The sequence below is a fragment of the Eschrichtius robustus genome, chromosome 4 (assembly GCF_028021215.1).
Source record: "Eschrichtius robustus isolate mEscRob2 chromosome 4, mEscRob2.pri, whole genome shotgun sequence".
NCBI classification, from domain to species: domain Eukaryota; kingdom Metazoa; phylum Chordata; class Mammalia; order Artiodactyla; family Eschrichtiidae; genus Eschrichtius; species Eschrichtius robustus.
In genome coordinates this window covers 84,257,067-84,277,917 of record NC_090827.1, presented here as the reverse complement: position 1 = coordinate 84,277,917, position 20,851 = coordinate 84,257,067, and the positions used below count along the sequence as shown (strand labels likewise).

Here is a 20,851-nt window from a genome sequence, read left to right as displayed (position 1 = left end):
TTTGCTTCTGGTTGTGAATCTGCAAAGGATGGATTCTAGAGTAGATTACAAATGGCCACAAATTCTCTGTTGCTCCTCCCATTAAGAGGTATAGTGTATTTCCATAGCCCTTGAATTTGAAATGACTTGCTTTGACCAAAAGAATGCAGGGTAAGTGATGTTGTATGAGTTTGGAGCCAGGCCTCGAGATCCTTGCAACCTCCTGTCTTACATTCTTGGAACAACCAAGTGTGAACAAATCTCAGTCAGATATCTGGAGAGGATATGTAGAGAATTGAGGCACCTTGATTGAAACCTGTCAATGCCAAATATGGAGTGAGACCATTATAGTTTATTTGACCACTGACAAATTATCGGTAGATTGTCCAGATGAGTAAGGCCAGGTGAGATCAGTGGAAGGACAGCCCAGCTGATCTCGGTCCAGATTGCCGATTCTCAGAATCATGAGATGATAAATGGTGGTTGTTTTTTTAAGCCACTAAGTTTTGGAAGTGGTCTATTGTCAAACAAAGGTAAATTGCTATGAAGCCACTTTATTGAGGGCCTATAATGTGATACTAAAGTTTTTGGATTATATTTTCAAAAAGTGGGGGACTTCGATATACTATCAATGAACAGAGGAATTTGAAATTAAAAACACACTACCATTAACATTAGCATTCCCTAAAATGAAAAGCTTAGGTATAAATCTAACAAAATATGTACAAGCTCTGTATGAGGAAAACTACAAAACTCTGATGAACTGAATCAAATAAGAACAAAATAAATGGAGAGATATTTCATGCCCGTGGATAGGAAGAGTCTACACTGTCAAGATGTCAGTTCTTCTCAACTTGTTCTGTAGATTCAATGCAATCCCAATAAAAATCCCAGCAAGTTTTTTTGTGGATATCAACAAACTGTTTCTAAAGTTTATATAAAGAGGCAAAAGACTCAAAATAGCCAACACAATATGGAAAGAGAAGAACAAAGTTAGAGGACTGATGTGATCCAACTTCTAGACTTACCATAAAGCTACAGTAATCAGGAAAATGTGGTATTGTTAAAAAAAAAAAAAGACAAATAGATCAATTAAACAAAATAGAGATCCCCCAAATAGACCCATATAAATATAGTCAGCTGATCTCTGACAAAGAAGAAAAGGCAACACAGTGGAGCAAATGGTTTTAAAACAACTGGACATCCACATGCGAAAAATGAATCTGAACACAGACCTTACACCCATCACAAAAATTAATTCAAAATTGATCACAGACCTGAGTGGAGAATGCAAAACTATAAATCTCCTAGAAGATAACACAGGAGAAATCTTGTGTATGACAATGTCTTTTTTTTTTTTTTTTTAGCTGTGTTGGGTCTTCGTTTCGTGCGAGGGCTTTCTCTAGTTGTGGCAAGTGGGGGCCACTCTTCATCGCGGTGCGTGGGCCTCTCACTATCGCGGCCCCTCCCGTTGCGGGGCACAGGCTCCAGATGCGCAGGCTCAGCAGTTGTGGCTCACGGGCCCAGTTGCTCTGCGGCACGTGGGATCTTCCCAGACCAGGGCTCGAACCCGTGTCCCCTGCATTAGCAGGCAGATTCTCAACCACTGCGCCACCAGGGAAGCCCGACAATGTCTTTTTTAGTGTAACACCAAAAACGCAATCCATGAAAGAAATAACTGATAAGCCGGACCCGATTAAATTAAAAACTTCTACCTGTGAAAGACAATGTCAAGAGAATGAGAAAACAAGCTACAGACTAGGAGAAAATGTTTGCAAAAGAAATATCAGATGAATGACTGTTATGCAAAATACATAAAGAATGCTTAAAATTCAACAATAAGAAAACAAATAACTGTATTAAAAAATGGGTCAAAGACATTAACAGGCATCTCACCAAAGAAGACATATAGGTGGGAGAAAAGCATATGAAAAGATGCTCCACATTCTGCGTCATCAGGGAAGTGTGAATTAAAATGCTGAGATACTACTACAAACCAATTAGAATGGCCCAAATCTGGAACACTGACAATACCAAATGCTGATGAAGATGTGAAGGAACAAGAACTCTCATTCATTGCTGGTGGGAATGCAAAATGGTATAGCCACTTTGGAAGACAGTCTGGCAGTTTCTTACAAAACTAAATATCCACTTACCACATGATCTAGTAATCACACTCTTTGGTATATACCCAAAGGAGTTGAAAACTACATCCAAACAACAATCTATATATGGATGTTTATAGCAGCTTTATTGATAGTTGCCATAACTTGGAAGGAACCAAGTTGTCCTTTAGTAGGTGAATGGATAAATAAACTGTGGTAAATCCAGACAGTGGAATATTATTCAGCACTAAAAAAAAAAAAAGAGAGAGCTATCAAGCCATGACAAGACATGGAGGAAGCTTAAATGCATATTACTAAGTGAAAGAAGCCAAATCTGGAAATGCTATGTACTGTATGATTCCAATTACATAACATTCTGAAAAAGACAACCCTATGCAGACAGTAAAAAGAACAGCAGTTGCCAGTGGTTGGGGGAAGGGTGAGGAATGAATAAGCAGAGCACAGACGATTAGGGGGGCAGTGAAAATACTCTGTGTGATACTATAACAATGGATATGTGTCATTATGCATTTATCCAAACCCCCAGAATGTAAAATACTAAACGTGAACAATAATGTAAACTATGGACTTCGGGTGATAATGATGCATCAATGTCGGTTCATCAATTATAACAATGTACAATTCTGATGGGGGATGTTGATAATGGAGGAGGCTGTGCATATTGGAGGGTAAGGGGTACACGGGAAATTTCAGTACCTTCCTCTCAATTTTGCCGTGAACCTAAAATTGCTCTTAAGGTCTTTAAAAAAAGTAGGGAGCCTTAAAATGACTATGCAATACAATTGTGTCTACCTACCTGCAACCTGACACAGCACAGCAGCTGTTATATAAATGTTTTCTGTCTTGCTAAGTTGCACCTTTCCTGGTCCTTTGGCTAGAGAGAGCAGGATTTTGTTGGGCCTTGCTTTTTCTGCACCTGTTAGTATTTCTGGGTTACCAGCTTCAGCGATATATAGACAAAAAGAAAACCCAAGAAATTCCGTCACCATGCTGTTTTTTGGTCCCATTGTTTCTAGCCAGCTTTCCTTCTTTTATGAGCCTTTCAGAGCCTCTTAAGTGTGTTTGTATGTAATGTCCAGGGTTTTCAGTTATACTTAGTGGGAGAAATAAGGGAAAGTATATCTACTCCATTTTTCCAAAATTGAAAATCTCACAATTTCACTTTTATTTCCTTTTCTCATCTTAGTACTCAATTTATGTTTCTACTTGAACTAATAATAAAACATCAGGTCACAAGTTAAGTAAATACTGTATATCAAACAAAAGGTATTCTCCAAAAATACTCAACTTCAATGTCTTTCCAGCTCTTTTGACTTATGGTGGTCCTCCAGATTTTTATCTCCTGATTCTTTGGAAAAGAAGTTTTATACAGCAGTTTTAGTCTAACTCATCTTTAAATTTCAGAGTCTCCTTTTCTTCAGGGAAGAGTCCTCATTCTAGCTTCCTCCCTTGATTCTCTTGTAAACCCAATTGGGACCAGCCAGGATCTAGCCTCTGATGAAAGTGTAATGATTTGGGAGAATCAGACCATAAACTTCTTCCCAAGGGCAATAGCTAGTAATTTGTATTTCTTGAATATGTTGTTAACCTTTGAGCCAAATGTTTGGTGTATGGTAAGTGCTCAATAGACTATTATTGAAACAGGTTCTAATTTATTAAGAAGGACCGTAAGGATAGACAATCTTAGTGGCATCACTTCACTTGTGGTAGAGCTATGAAGATCTGAAATAGTCCTCATTTACCAAATTCTTACCATTGCAATTCTATTTGAAGTTTTGTGTTGGGAAAAAATAGAGTAGGATGTGAAGTGTTCTTCAGATCTATTCCCTGCCTTTCACTGCTAGGCTTTGTATCACAGGGGGATCACCTCTATTAAATTAATTTTCCTAGGCTCCTTTGCCAACTGCTTCTACTTATATTGGGACAATGGAAAGTGTTCGTGGGAAACTGGAATGTGGGAAGCTAGGATAATTTCTCTCCTCTCTCTTTGTTTTGGGAGGTATCTTTGGAAGTGACGCTGACTCCTTAGTAGACATAGTTCTTTTTTTTTCTAATCTTTTTTTTTTTAATTGGAGTATAATTGCTTTACAATGTTGTGTTAGTTTCTGCTGTACAATGAAGTGAATCACCTATATGTATACATATATCCCCTCCCTCTTGGATCTCCCTCCCAAACCACCCCCCAATCCCGCCCATCTAGTTCATCTTAGAGCACAGAGCTGAGCTCCCTGTGCTATACAGTAGGTTCCCACTAGCTATCTATTTTACACACGGTAGTGTATATATGTCAATCTTAATCTTCCAGTTCATCCCACCCTCCCCTTCCCCCCATGTCCACATGTCCATTCTCTATGTCTGCGTCTTTATTCCTGCCCTGCAAATAGGTTCATCTGTACCATTATTTTAGATTCCACATGTATGCATTAACATACAACATTTGTTTTTCTCTTTCTGACTTACTTCACTCTGTATGACAGACTCTAGGTCCATCCACATCTCTACAAATGACCCAATTTCATTCCTTTGGATGGCTAATAGTCCATTGTATATATGTACCACATCTTCTTTATCCATTCATCTGTCGATGGACATTTAGTTTGCTTCCATGTCCTGGAAGCAAGTCTCTAGCTTACCAACATTAAGGTTGAACGTATCACTCTCCAGTTTGGGATTTTAAAGGAAAATTGAAGACAATATAACAACTGAATATTTTAAAAGAAGAGCCAATAGAGATCAAGGAATTCTAATATATTTTCCTTTTTTAAAATAAATACATAAAGCTCTTTACTATTTCCCTCAATTATTTTGATTAACATTATAGTCAGATCTTTCAGAGCATCATTATACCAATTTTCACAGCCTGATGTAAGGACTCATTTCACAGAAATAATCATGACTAGCATTAATAGATGAACGTCAGTGTCATAACACAAGATTATAAGGCATATTTACATCATCTTAACATACAGAACACCATACACATACACAAAAAAATCACAGATCCAGAACAAATAAGATTCAATCTCCTAGACAGCTTACATCTATAGGCTTTGCCTGAACCTTTCTTTTTTTTTTTTTTTTGCTATTTTTTCATAATTTTTTTCTTTCCAAGCAGCAAACAAATCTTCCCTACGTCTTGCGAATTATTTGTAACACTGTGCTCATGCAAAAGTAATACTTGTTTTATTGCATTAACATTTAAACAGTTTTGGATTTGGGTCCCAAAACCATGATCTAACATTTTACTTGATGTGGCTTCATCCATATTGTCACTTTATTTGGAGTGATATGATGATTTGTTTTTGGTGAGTTACAAAATGACAAACATGACCACAGTTCAAAAATCAAGATCCTAAGCTTCTTGGTCATGCACGTTTTCCTTTCATTCTTGCAAAATGGTTTGAATCAGGAACACCATTTGATTCAACATTTATTAGTCTTCTTTTTTAAAAATCATATTTCTAAAAACAACAACAACAACAACAAAAAGAATGAAAGAAAATACTGTCCCACATCCACTGTTCACAAAAAGGAAGAGCAGCAAGAATCACACTGACCATTGTTAGTACACAGTCAGGTGGTGACACCGTAGTAAACACTGAACGTCATTGAAATACTGCAGGAATGTGATAATTACTATAACCCATACTTCTGTAACAGTTCAGACTGCCACTGGCGTTTGCGCTCTGGAAAATAATCTGGAATGTGGATTTTTTTAAAATCCTGAATACACTTTTTCATTTCTTCTTCCACACTTAGCTTCTCACAGACTTTCTTTTTGGAAAGATTGGTTTCCCGGGATTTGCTGATGAGTGTCTGAAAGAGTTCACTGTTTCTGCGTTTGTCTGGTGGGGCCATCCATTGCACAGGTGCTTTTTTGGAAGGACGATCCAAGGTTAAGGTGTTAGGTTGGTGAGCTGTCGCCTGCTGGGCACTGGGTGGGTTGTCCTGGGGAGTGCTTGCCTCTGAGTGGCTGTCACAACTGGAAGTGGAGAGCTCATTACAGGAAGTCCCACTCTCACTTCCTTTATCTGTGACTTTGTCATGTTTCCTATCTTCATGCTCTTGTTTAGGTGACACTATTTTCTGAGATGGTCCTAAAAAGGAAAAAAGGAGTAGAAAAACTGAGTAAGAAGTGGGAAGGTCGAATTAAACAAGCTTTATATTTTTTATGTTAAACCAAGAACATTTAAGAAAAATGCCGTTTGTTGCACTAGTTTATATTTGAAGGATTAAATACAACACCTGGTGTTGTTAATGTTTATTGAAACATGCAACATGGTGATTAATTATTTATAACAATAAAATTCGGGAGGTTTGCTTGATAAGCATTTATAGATTAGACAGTTCATTCCTGCTTTAGCGAATGGCATTAGTTGTCCTTTGCATATGTATTTCACCATTATAAAGGCAGAAAGTACCATTGCTCTATTTCACAAAGTAGCAGCATTCTCCAGGCCCAGAAGTGCAATAGCATCATTTGTGCTTCCAAGAGAGAGGCTGGTTTAAATCTTATCCTCCATCTCTTAATCTTGCTTCCTGTCTATTTCCTTGGAGAGAATTATGAAAGTGATGTAAGATATATATGTGCTTAATATTATGCTGAAAAATAGGGTTGAAATATATTATTCTCTTAAATTTCAAGGCTTACCATTTGAGGTAAATTACCTAGGAGGACAATTTTCAGAAAGTGATAGTTTGCCAAGATACTTATTTCAAATACACAAACAGTTTATTTCCAAGAGGGAGCATGTATTATTCTCTTTGACTCTGCTGTGGGATTAGGACCTCCATCTAACATTTATTGAATACCACCACATACCCAGAACTATAATAAAACCTTGATTTAACTGGAGCCCAACCATTCAGAAATATAAGTTACCCAAATCTTATTTTTTTCTTGTAGTCAACTTTTATGGACAAGTTATATAAATCAGAATTGAAGGGAAAAGTATCAGTATTTTAAGCAATTTCCTAGGGGATTCTGCTGTGCAGCCAGAATTGAGAACAACTGATCTAATTCAGAGGTTTCAACTTTAGCCACATATGGAATTACTTGGAAAGCTTAGATTATTGATGCCTTGGTCTTAACCCCAGACATCCTGCTTTAATGAGATGCTACCTGACCATCAGGTCATTTAATAAATTCAGGTGATTTCAACATGCAGTCAAGATTATGAGCCTTTCCTCAATCTAATATATATGAATTGAGTTAATAACCAATATGAATAGTTTATATTAGTCAGAAGGTGGGGAAAAAACCAACAAAAACACTTTTCATAATAGCACTTATCCACTGTTGGATGTTATCACCAATTTTCCTATTTAAAATCAGAAGAAAAATCATTGATACCAGACATTTAGTTGAGTGGGATTAAAGATTTTTAAAAGCTTTAGAACCTTTTGGAGTGATGAAAATATTCTGTATCTTGACTGTAGAGTTAAATACAGGACTGTATACATTTGTGAAAACACAGAATTGCAGAGCTAAAATGGATGGGTTTTTCTGTATGTAAACTATATCTGAATTAACCTAACCAAAAACATACAAAAAATCCAAAAAACTTTAAAGAATATGTACCTATTTGAGAGACAGTCTTAACCAATATTTCATACTTCCTTTGTCCACAATACAGTAAAAGCAGAACAAATGCAGATGCTTATGAAAGCTTAGTAAGAAAGTGCACTAATACATATCAGAAGCATTTGCAACCATGGATTAAAGAAAACAGACACAAACAGTTGTTTCCTTTAAGTCTCTGCCATTTTCATTTATGGTAAGAGAAAGGGGGTGAATCTGAGGGATGGGGGTGGAGAAGATACACTTCCTAATACTCCTTGCTGACTTACCCACATCCATTCCGTACCCTCCACTGTCTTTAGTGGCTGCTATGGGCACAAACCATGTCCTTAGGCTCCCCTGCCTTGTGGTTTTCAGTTGGATTCAGCCAGTGATAAAGATTGGCAAGATCATGCACTACCTGACCTCACCCCCAGGATTTCTGTGATGTGGTTTCATCTTTGGACCAAAAGGCACAGCCCTGTCTGGCAGCTCCCTCCACTTCTCTCACCTTCCCCCCTTCCCTCTGCCACCTCTCTTTCTGGATTCCATTAAACTAGGCTCACATCTTCAGGCCTACAGGTATCAACCATTTCCACTGTAACTGGCATGAAGGTATTGCCTACACTGTTATAAACTGACAATATTCAACTGTGCTCAAATTACTCAATTGGATATGCCTTCTCTTTCTTCTGGGACCTTGACTGATAGACCCATAACGGTCATTAACCATCCATTGACTAGAAGGGTGTTACTTGTAGGATCAGTTTTTTTTTTAGTGGTGCCAGGTTTTAGTGGCAATAATACTGAAAAGGGAGTGAGTCTGAAGTCCTACTGAAATGGAATCAAATTCCAGCTCTCTGGCAAATAGTCTTGTGGCCTTGAGCAAGATACTTAGCTTCTCTAAGTCTCAATTTCCTTATCTATAAAGTGGTAGTAGTAGTACTTCCCTCATAGGGTTATCTTGAGATTAAATAAAATACCATACAAAAGGGTCTAGTACAGTAATTCTCAACATTGAGAGTATATCATTGTAATTTTTAAAAAAATGTACAGATGTTCAGTCCCATCTCTGGAGATTTTAAGTTTGCTGAAGGGTTTGTATGTATGTATTTATATGGAGGTCAGAGTGGTGAAGGAGGTATAGCATCTGCTTATCTAATTATCTTAATGGCAGAATGTGATCCCAAGCTGGCATGATGCCCACCGGCCTAGTAAAATGTAGGATATAAATAAATGGTTTTTACCCTTTCTGTCAATCTTCTGCATTTCTTTAACCAGAAATCTCCATAGAGGAATCTAAGATTTTCATTCCCAATAATGACTAAAGGATTAAACTGCAAATACCTGGGAAAACCAATTTATGTTTAAGGATAAATGATTGATGAGAAATTGTTTCCTGTTAATAGGCAGGGGAATAGAGCATTAGATAAAGATACCCAGGCAGAAAAGTAATAACATCAGAGAGGAACACAGTACAGAAAGAGGATACTAGGTACCTCCAAAGCAAATGGTTCATTCTGTTTTTATTCACTGGGGAAAAACTGTTTAATGGGATAGGCTAGCTGTTTATATACAGAGCTATATAAAGTCCATGTGTTAACTAAATAAATTATATAGAGTTATTATGCCTAATGGCATTATGATTTATTCATGGAAATAAGACTCTTCCCCATCCCCTCCCCAAAGTACACACAAACAAATTCAGACTCCACAATACAGTAGGATGCAACATATTTATGATGGAAATGGATTGCTCTTGTTTGTAGTATAAGATGGAAACTCAAGGAAGACTTCTTTGAAGAAGGCATTGATCAGTTTAGCCAACAGAATTTTATTGAGCACCACTACGTTCCAGGCACTGTGCTGGGATCTAAAGGAAGCACATAGTGGGTGCTCCAGTGAAGTTCACAGGCTATTTTATGGTATTTTATAACATAAAGTGTTTAAAATGCATGCTGCACTGTAGAATATCTTCCACTATAGACTTTAAACTCTATGAAAAAAAGTGGAGGTGGGAAGCCGAATTTTCTATGGTCTTAAAAGCACCTTTTTTTTTTCCAAAAAAGAACTTGGGAATAGGTACAGATATTAACAAGAATTAATAAATATACACTTTTATTTCTCATCCCTCCTACTTCTTAAGTTATCTTTGGCAAGGTGGACTCCTAATCAAGAGACCAAATAGGTTCAGATGTTTATTTAAGAGAAAATGCATAACTTAATTTTGTCCACAATTTTTGGTTTGTTTTTGAAGTGTAATTGATCTACAGAGCTATGTTAGTTCCTGTTACACAACATAGTGATTTAATATTTCTATACATTCCAAAGTAGTCACCACAATAAGTCTATTTATGTCACCATACAAAGATATTACAGTTATTGACTATATTCCCCACATTGTACATTTCATACCTGTGAGTCATTTATTTTGCAACTGGAAGTTTGTACCTCTTAATCTCCCTCACCTATTTCCCTCATATATATATATATATATATATATATATATATATATATATATATATACTACATCTTCTTTAGCCATTCATCTATTGATTGGCACTTAGGTTCCTTCCCCATCTTGGCTATTGCAAATAATGCTGCAATGAATATGCAGGTGCATGTATCTTTTCGAGTTAGTATTTTCATTTTCTTTGGGTAAATATCTAGGAGTGGAATTGCTGGATCATATGTTAGTTCTATTTTTAATTTTTTGAAGAACCCACTTTTGAATGTATAGAATACTATGATAGTTCTTTGTATAAATCATTAAGAGTAATAGTCTCCTTTTGATTTATGTCAGAAGTTTTGATGATGCATAACATACTATATATTATAATTGCCATTTGATTAAGCATACTTTAAATCATTACTGATAACAGTGGATTGAAATTGGGACTAAGATATAACAATAAAATGATTTATGTGTTTTTTATGACATGAAATGTAAGAAAAATAAATGAATTAAGAGGAAATAATAATTTAATGTAGTTGCTTAGTTTTCTGTGGATGCCTGCTAATTGTAGGCTTCCAGGGATAGTTTAAAACTTTACGTCATTCCATTCAATGATCCAAAGCCACTTGAAATGCCTTAAGCACAACATGAATAAAAATTTAAATAGCACTAAGTCCTGTATATATGGGAACAGCATGATTTTCAGAAACTTCTCTGTGTTTCTTCTGATAATAATATAATCAAATATATATCTAAGTGATGTTCCTAAAAGCATTTTGCCCTCTGAGTTGCAATACCAATCAGACAGCATAAGAAAAGAAAATGAAGTATGATTTGGTGGCTTAATCAGCTGGGCTTCCTTCCATCACATAAAGAGACTAATGAATAATTATTAGAATAGGCAACAAATCAGTGAACAAGCAAATCTCACACCTATTTAAGATTTAACTTTAAAAAGGAATTAGTTATTTAAAAGTCCAATATATATGTGCAGCTAGAAACTTTCCAAAAAGCATTTGGAAAATTAAATCTTCCACTTTTCATTTGGCTATGTGCCATTAAATAGACTAGGATTTTCATCCAGGAGTTGATTGTCTTTCAGGGGGATTTATAGCCTTACCTAGGAGACCTGCAAGCCAGCTACCTAGGTCACGCTGTTCCACAACTAATTTTTAAAAGAACAGTCAGTACACACATGCACACACACGTAACATACATTCTGTTCCTTTATTATGCTTGCACCTTTCTTCACTGTGGGAAAAGCCTTGGAAGATCTGAGTCTGAGCTTGTCTCAGCCTCTCTAGGCAAGTACTTTGTGCTGGTCACATCACCTATCTAATATTTGGTCTTGCTGGTTAAAATTTTTGGCTTGGCCCCTAGATTCATTTATGTTATAAAGGTCTATAATTCTAAATTATATAATGAATAGGAAAGACTTTTCCATGTAGTAAAATTCTAATCAAATATTAAATATAAAACATGAAAGAGTCCCCGTTAATAGAAATTACCTCTTAGAATGGAGAAACAAATTCGATTTCTACTTAAGTACTTCACAGAATTACAGGGTTCAAGAATAACTTTCTTCCACGTTCATTGATAGGAAGGGTAGTTCTAGAAGACATTATCAACTTACATTTGTTTCATTAAATCTATCCTTGTCACTGAAACGCCAGCAATGAGAATGATGCTTAAGGCAACACAGTGCAGATTGGCTGAGCTCACATCCTAGTTCAAGGACTTACTAGGTGTGCTTTCTTGGCCAGGTTACTTACTTTCTTTGGGCCTCTGTTTTCTCATGTTTAAACTTCACGGAGTTGCAGCAAGGATTCAATGAGCTAGCACATGTGAAGTACTCAGGATGTGCCCGGCATGTGTAAATTCTCACAGTGTTCATTATTATTATTATACAGAATAAACATCCAGTGCTATTTGGCTATAGTATGGCATAGCTGTTTATCTGAATATTGACAGTACTGACTGAGGAATCCAAATATTTCCATTCTAATTTTGGCTCCACACATAGTACCTATGAACATATGAACTGCAGGCAAGTCACTTACTTCTCTAAGCCTCAGTTTTTTAGTCTATTAAAAATGAAATAAGAATAGTAATTCCTAGTCATATAGTCATAATAAGAAAGGAGATAATAGATGTCAAAGCAATTTTGCTGTAAAGTTTTCTGTAAGTGATTTGAGAGCCTATTAAGTATTAAATTCTCATGTCCAAAAAGGAACTTTGAGAAAATAAAACACAAACGCTCTCTTTTGAGTTATTAAAATGTGTGAATTAAAAGTAATAGTAAAAACATTACATTAAACAAAATATACTACATTGAAGGCATTACAATGGGCCAAAACTTGTAAAACTGGGCAAAATGGGGTTTTCAATTAATTACATTGGGTTTTATTACACTGATAGAAAAAGGAGGAAATGATAGCTTTTCTAAGTCATTTGGGTGAATAGTGTCGTGCAGAAATTAATCATTAATATTTTTATCTTTAAAAAAGGCACGAGACTACTGGGTAGTGCTGGGTGTAGACACATTCAGTAATAGTACTTCCGTATTTTTTTCTCAGAATACACAGGGATTTCCAAATAAGGTCTATGTGGATAACTGCACACTTGAAAAAACCTTTTATTTTAATCTCTTTACCTACCTAGTGATGATAAAAAAGACTGAATATGTAAAATGTGTCTTCCACAGGCATAATTCCCAGAAGGGAAATTACCCTTTAATAGTACTAAACTCAATGGTGTGTGAATGGTTATGTAGTACTTGAACAGAATGAACCAAATCTGTCTTAAATATTAGCACCACATGCCTCTAAGTATTAAGCAGTTGAGTCAAGAAGGGAAAAACTCCATTTCAATTTGATAAACATTTGTTGAGCAGCTACTATGTACCAGTCACCTGGTATACCCAAGTTACCTTTGATTACCCAATGGATTAATCTTTTATTTCCAATTATTTTCCAAGTCTTGTTAATTCTGCTCTTACACTGGCACTTGAATCTACCTCTTCATTTCTATTCCCATTTTCACCACTTATAACTGGTTTCTCATTATTTCCTACTGTCCCTTAACCAGTTTTCTGACTCCATTTTAGTTCGATTTCAAACTATTCCCTACATCATTGCTAAATAAATATTCCGAAAGTCTAATTCTATGTACAAAAACCTTCTAAATAGTTCCTTTGCACACAGAATGAAAACTCTGTGCCACATTTTGGCACAGAAAACTGTCCTCAGTGTGACCCAAATGATTATTGCAGCCTATCTTGTAATGCTCCCCATATAACAGCCAAAATACACCTATTGTTCCTGGTAAATGCCTTGCTTTATCCATGCTTATTTCCCTCCTTCTGGATTGTATACCTTCCTTGCTCCAAAGGAAAGTAACACTTTCAAAGTCTGTTCCAAATGGTGCTTTCAGCATCAGACCTTCCATTCTCACATTTGGATGTGATTTCTTGTTATTTCTTGCTGTCTAATGACCCACTGCACTTTGTTTGAGTCTACCAAGTATTGAGCTTGTCTTGTCTCAAATAATAGTTATTTCTATACTAATTTTAACTTGCATCCCTGAGTTCTGCCCCACAAGACACACACACAAACACTCATACAATCTATGTTAGTCATTATGGAAGAGAGATTTTTTTTTTATCTTTGTATTTCCTGGAGCTCCACCCCCATGACAAGCCTTGTAATTATTCAGTAACTATTGAACTGAATTAAGTGAAATTAGTATAATCTACAAAAGAATGTCTAAGCACATAGGGAATTTTTTATCCCCAAAGAAGTTTTGTTTTGTTTTGTTTTAACTAAAAAAGATAAACCCAAGTATAACTAAGCTCATAGGGTGTAACAAAAACAAACAAAAAATAAGGGTGAAGATATGAACTTTCTGCAGTGATCTATAAGAAGGACCTCACAGTCTCTCTAGTAAGTGAAAGTATTCTTTTGAGAAAGTCCCTATGTTATCTCCTTCAGGTTACAAAAGAGAAGTGAAAAGTTTTGGGGAACCACATATAATAAGGAAAGACATTTTTCTTTGTTGTGCAGAGAATTCTACATCACTTATGTGATTGTACCTGATGCTTGCACATAAATATGCCTAGGAGAAAAGGTATTAAGTGTTCACTTGTCCATTCAGGATCCCTGTCACATGCAAAATGTTTACCAACACCTTGCAAGAAGTCTACGTTTAAAACTGGTCTTCATATTCACTCATGGGAGCTAAGATTCTGTGGCACACGTACCCATTTTGTATTAAAAAATAAAAATAATAAACAAGAACTCCAGAAAGATGCCCTGGCTTCTTTTGAATCTTGAAATTAAGATCTGCTCATTCCCAGGTTCCCACATTTGAATTCACCACACCTTATTATTGATGGATGTCTGACTTTTTCCCTATGTGCCGAAGTAGCTATCTTTTAACGACCTCCTTTATCACAGGCGCATACTGTATAAGAGGGATAATTTACCTGGCTTTCAAATTTGTGAACACAAGCCCACTCATGCTTGTTCCATATCTGTAAATTGTGGATCTTAATACCTACATGGTGCTTGGCAAGGATTGAGAGGTTGTATCCACAGCACATCTGATGGCTGTGGGAGGATAAAAAGGAGCCCTGTAACTATAGGTTGGGGTGCACTTAGGGCGTGCTGTGTATAACAAATTGAAATGAACAAAAACCCATGCTGGTTGTAAATTATCCTTGCCTGTTATAAACTACTAAAAGAAAAAACCTGATGACAACAGAGGAAGCAGAGTTTGTGAGGAGGCAAAACAAAACAAAACAAAACGAAAGGAAACAAACAAACAAAACCAGGCTAATACTCTTGGGTCCCAGGAGCAGCAGTGATTGCCGACAGAAAGTCATAGCTAAGGGGATTTTTGTTTGTCAGATCTCTTCAGAATCTGAGTGCCTTCCTACCAATAAACGATTTCAAGTACTTCCAACAATGGCCAGCAAGATGCCACTTCTTATAGCTGCCATACTGTATAATGTGAGTGCCACCTCTTTTCCCTTTGAGATGTATAAAAGTGTACCTGTTATAGAAGCAGCTATACAGTGAATGGAAAAAGGAAACATAAATGCTTACAGCAGGGTTTAATTTCATGTTGTGCGACAACGAAAAACAGCCTTTGAAAATAGCAAGACTGTGTTTGAAGTAAAGTTCTGACACCTACTAGCTATGTGCCAAAATGTACCTTTGAGATTCATTTTCCTATTTTGCTTAAGAAGGATTAAAACTATGGTACCTCCCTCCTAGAACTGCTTTAAGGAAGGATATGTATGAGGAAGAGCCTAACAGTAGGCTGAAAAGTGGCCCCAGAAAAGACATCCCGTCCTAATCCTTGGAACCTGTAAATGTCACCTCATATGACAAAGTCTTAGCAGTTGTGATGAAGGACTTGGGGTTGGTGAAATTATTCTGGATTTTCCGGTTGGACTCTAAATTAATTACAGGTATCCTTGCAAGAAGGAGTTAGAGGGAGATTTCATACACATACAGGAAGAGGATGCAATGTGGTCGCAGAGTCAGAGATTGGAGTGATTTGGCTACAAATCAAGGAATGCTGGCAACCACCAGAAGCTGGAAGGGGCAATTTTCCCCTGGAACCTCTGGAGGCAGTGTGGCACTGCTGTCACCTTGATTTCAGCCTGGTGAAAATGATTTTGCACTTCACCCTTCTGGAACTATGAGACAATAAATTTCTGTTGTTTTAAGCCACCAAATTTATGGTAATTTGTTACAACAGCCATTGGAAACTAACACAAGTCTATTTAGTCTGATGTCTGGCCCTTGGTCGATGCTGAGTTATGGCATTTATATAAGTGAACATGGTATTATCCTTAATAACTGGATGATATTGGATCTGAATTATAGGATCTTAGTTTCTCAATTAAAATACAATCTCTTGCAATCTCTGCCAAAATGTCATACTGTATCTTTTCCAAATAATAACCCTTAAGATTTTGGAAAACAGTTATCATGTCTAGTCTAAGTTTTCCCCAATTATGTAAATCAACTATTATTTGCATAATGAATTTTATAATTCCCTAACGATGTCACATCTGTTCCCACAATACACTCTTCTCTTCCTACACACACACACACACACACACACTCACACTCACCTTCCCCACTCTACATACACACATTATATATATACATATATCACAAACTGTCTCTCGTCTATAACTGATTCCATACACATCTCTAGCACCTGCCCATTCTTTGACGTTCTAGCACCAGATTTTACCGCTTTCTGGACATCTAAACTTCAAGCACCATATGCCACAAAATGACGAATGACCTCACTATTCTTTCCCCTATAAACCAGTTCCTCCTCTAACGTTTTCTATTTTTCTTTTTTATAAAGCACCACAATCTTCTGAATCTCACAGGTTTGAAATCTTAGTCATCTTCATTATTCCTGTTCCTACCCCTCTATTGATCCCTTCCTCAGATGAACACTTACCTTACCCTACTGAGTGCACTTTGATAGCATCTCAGTCATTTCAGTTGTCACCCTCACAATTATGATCCTCATTAATATTTTATAATGACCTTTTAACCTCTTACTGAATCTACTGAAATGACATTCTAGAGATTTTTTTCATCTCTAATATCTACCTCCTATTATCCACACTGAGAACCTAGATACATATCACCGAAACATACCTCTTCTTATAGTATCTGTTCTCTGAAAATGACAATGGCTTTCAAAACAAATCCAAATTTCTTACCACATAAACAAGACTTCCCATGACATGGTCCCAGTTTAAACTCCAAAACTCATTTTCTATTACCAACCTATTCAAGCCAAATTAGAGATAATTAGTATTATCCTAAACACCATGTGTATTTTTGTCTTCAATTCTTCACCTATGCAAATGACAGGTTGATCTCTGTTTCATATCATACTTAGTAAATTCTTTATTGCCTGTGTGTGTACGTGTGTATGTGTGTCTGAAAATATATGTGGCACCCCTAACCATCTTATGTAATAGACTCCGAGCCCAAGGAGTATATTTATAACCTAGACTGGGACAACCATAATACCTTACCCACCCAGCCCCATACTCTAAGGCAAAGACGACAGGTAGGAGGCAAGCAACCTGGGTAGTTCAATAACAGGAAATCTCTGGGATATTTTAAACTGTTGATGGGGGGAAAGAAAGAGAAGACCTTTACATGTCTGGTGAAATGCTCTTGGATGTGACTTCAGATGACTAAGTGCCCAGCCCCCAACTAGAGTAGAAGAGAATAAGAGAGGAAAAGAAGCCTTAACAGTGTTGGGGGTGTCTGACTCAGTGATCCCTCTAGCCAGTTCCACCTGTTGGACAAGTATTTTAAGACAGAATAAAATATTAATCTCACCAGAAAAATCCTTTTTATAAACCTGTTTAGATATTTTATTAGATGCAAATAGCCTTGAAATATAACTGAAATCTCTCTTCTTGAAGCAAGTTGAGTGACATGGTTGTATTCGTCATTGGAAAACTCTGATGCTTAATGCTTAATGCATAAACTTAAATATTTTATGTTACTGGTCAGAAAAGTTGGGGAAATTTAGAATGAGTTAGGCAGAAATAAATATATAATCAGTGTGTATTTATGAACAAATCATTTCAAAAATAAAACATACAATTGAAAGCCTGTCAAGGATTTACTTTTATTCTACTAACAGGACCATGGGCCCCCATCCCTGTGTTAAAACCTGTGACCAGGGTGGGAAAGGCACTGCTATTGTTCCAGACCTAGCTCCTCATCCATTCCTTAGTCCTGGGGGAAAAAGGTCTGTTTCAAGAAGGAGACTGGGGTGCAAAGTAAACACAAAGATACACACACACACAAAGTTGATATTACTTTATTATGTAAATGTGCTTAAATTAAAAAATCATGATGTTTTGGAGTAAAGTAACTGTTTTGCACCATCCCCTAGCAACACATCACCGTGTGTCATGTTTTTGTGTGTGTCACTAGTAAAGGAGATGAGCTGAAGCAAACATAATAATACAAGCAGGACAGTTTTATACTTAGTTCATATTTTACCAAGTGAGTCAAAGGTTGTACTGATACTGAACATTTACTGAACGCTTACTATGGACCAGGCACCATGCTAAGTGCAATATACTAGCATTGTATCTACAACTCACAATAACTTTATAAAGGAAGCACCTATTATGACTATTTTACACATGAGGAAAGCGAGGCATAGGGAGGTTATATTACCTGATGGGTCACATTTGGAAGTGGCAGAAACAGGAGTCAGAGGCAGATGTCTGACTTCAGAGCTTATGCTGAGTTAGGCTCTGAGATGCATTGCCTCAAAAACCCTGAAAACATTGTCAAAGCCATGAAATCCTAAACTAGATCTACAACTAGTCACGAATTTCAAGCCCTGAAAAGATTAAACTCAGATGCACATCTGTGAAAATTTTGGGATAAAAGTGTCTAACTCTACTTGACTATGATAATTTCTGTAGATCATTTGTAATATTCAATTATGCTATAACATGTCTATTTAAAAAAAATTAAAAGTCCAAATGTATAAAAATGCAGATTGTGCTTTCTAACTCAGTTCCTTGAGATTATTACTGGGACCAAAACACTTTAACCAGGAAATCTGTAACAAATGTAAGATTTTCCCATTCTGAAACAAATGCTTATGCTGATATATCTTCTGAAACACATATTTTTGTAAATTTAGACCTATAAAAAAGGCTCTTTTACATTAACTGCATAGGCACAGATCAAGAAACAAGTACGGTTTAAATGAAAATTATATATTTAAATGTGAATTCCACTTTAAAATTTCCAGAGTGAAAATAATTAAGAAAGAGATAAGAAGATGTAGAATTATAGCAGAAAAGAAACAGAGAAGATGAGGGAATTATCTCAGGACTCATGACTTGCCAAATTCTATAATATATTCCAAAATATCAGAATTAGATTTGTATAATAAGGCACCTTTAAGACTGAACCTTTCAATGATGTGTGTCTCTTGATCAGGAAAGGTTCTGACAAAGGCCAGATGTGTTTGCTAAGAGCTTTTGGAGCCTAATTAAATAATGAGTAGGTTCTGCCAGGGTTGGGATGCCTTGAACTTTTCATGTCACTTCATAGTGCACTTTAGTCTAAACCTAATATTTCAATAACAGCAGTAACATCAATCTTCCTTTCTGACATTAAAGCCTTACAGACGAAAAGATTGTGAGGTGGTGCTTGTGAAACTATTACAAGATAAAAAGATGTACTGGTAGCGCTTTCTATGTAGATCAATCAATATGGTTATGTAAAGGGAGAATTTGCACTGGGAATACATTAGGAAAACCATGTTTAATTACAAGATATATTAATGATTATTCATTAAAAGCTTGAGGATAGCGCTTTTTAAATATAGGCAGCATAACTAAAAGAGTATGCCCCCAGTATGATGCATATTGAATAACTCTTCATGAAGTGCTGAGAACACAGGATTCACAGAAATGAGTAGTCTGCTTTGACTTTATGTAGTTCAGTGAAAGTGATCTGGGGTGGTCGCTCTTTGTTCACTTTATAAAACTTACTTAAACAAACTATGTACAATTTGAATGAAAAATTCAAATATATGCATTCCTTTTAGGGCAAAAATTTCCATAACAAGGAGCTAAACTAGAGCTACAATTACTCAATAATAAGAATTATATAGAAAGATCACTAATTAATTAGAAATTATGATTTACATTATAATTGATTTTAGTACAACTATGACTGTATATCAGCATTAGAGAAGTACCAAAAAAAAAAGTTAAATCAATGATTAAAGACTCACAGCTCCTTTGCTTGAATGACTGGCTGCTCCATGTGCCTTTAATAAACAGTGAAATACTTTGCAAGCAACACTGCAAAGGCTAAAGGTCACATAGAACACTGAGAAGATTCTGATTTTGTAGATCAAAGAGCAAATGAGAATGGTTGTTTGTCTTTATTGGTTTAATTCTATCAATTTCTATCATTTTTGTTTACAATAGCAAAAACATGCATATAATTAGAAAAAAAAACTTTATAATGGAAATCTTCAGTATTATTTATTTTATTAATAACAAAAATATTGTTTTATAATTCAATTTTGGTAATAAAAGTTTTATTAAAAAATATTAACTTTTAGTGCAGTGCATTCTAGAGAACTCAAAGTAATTATAAGGAAAAATGAATTAAATCCACATCACGTTTATTAGTAACATGTATTTATAGAAAATTACCAGGTAATATGGCATCATGACTACAGAACATATCCTGCTCTAGTTTAATATAATCTAGAAAGGACAGAAAAGGAAATGGAGGATATTTAATCAAGATGGCAGCCCATTTTTTTTTTCTCAATCTCTTACAAACCTATTAAATTACTATCTTGAGGGTGGGGGAGAGAGGGAGAGAGAGAGAACAAATGAACTAAATCCTTGAGAGTGTTAGAAAACATGAAAACTGTCATGAACAGAATAGACAGTGGGAAAATTCTGGGTGACAAAAAGCAGATGGGATCAATCTAAAAATGAGTGGAGAAAACATTAGCTTGACATACTCACAGGAAAAAATAAAAAGGAAAGAATGATTCAGTAGAACTCAAAGCCCAGACTAAACTAACAAAAGAGATGAAAGAAATCTTGGGTTAATTATCAGAAGACCTGGGTCTTTTTTATGTGACTGGACTGGTCCACTTCACTAAGCAGAAAGC

The 20,851-nt window shown here is 36.0% G+C and overlaps 1 protein-coding gene across 1 annotated transcript in view; it reads right to left on the bottom strand.

Annotated features, from left to right (window-relative positions):
- Window positions 1–5,741: 5,741 nt before the first annotated feature.
- KCTD8 (potassium channel tetramerization domain containing 8) overlaps window positions 5,742–20,851 on the bottom strand; it is a 254,163-nt gene continuing 239,053 nt past the window's right edge. The window contains exon 2 of the mRNA XM_068542243.1: window positions 5,742–6,202. Within this exon, the coding sequence (XP_068398344.1) occupies window positions 5,742–6,202 (461 nt within the window). The remainder of the gene's footprint in view (window positions 6,203–20,851) is intronic.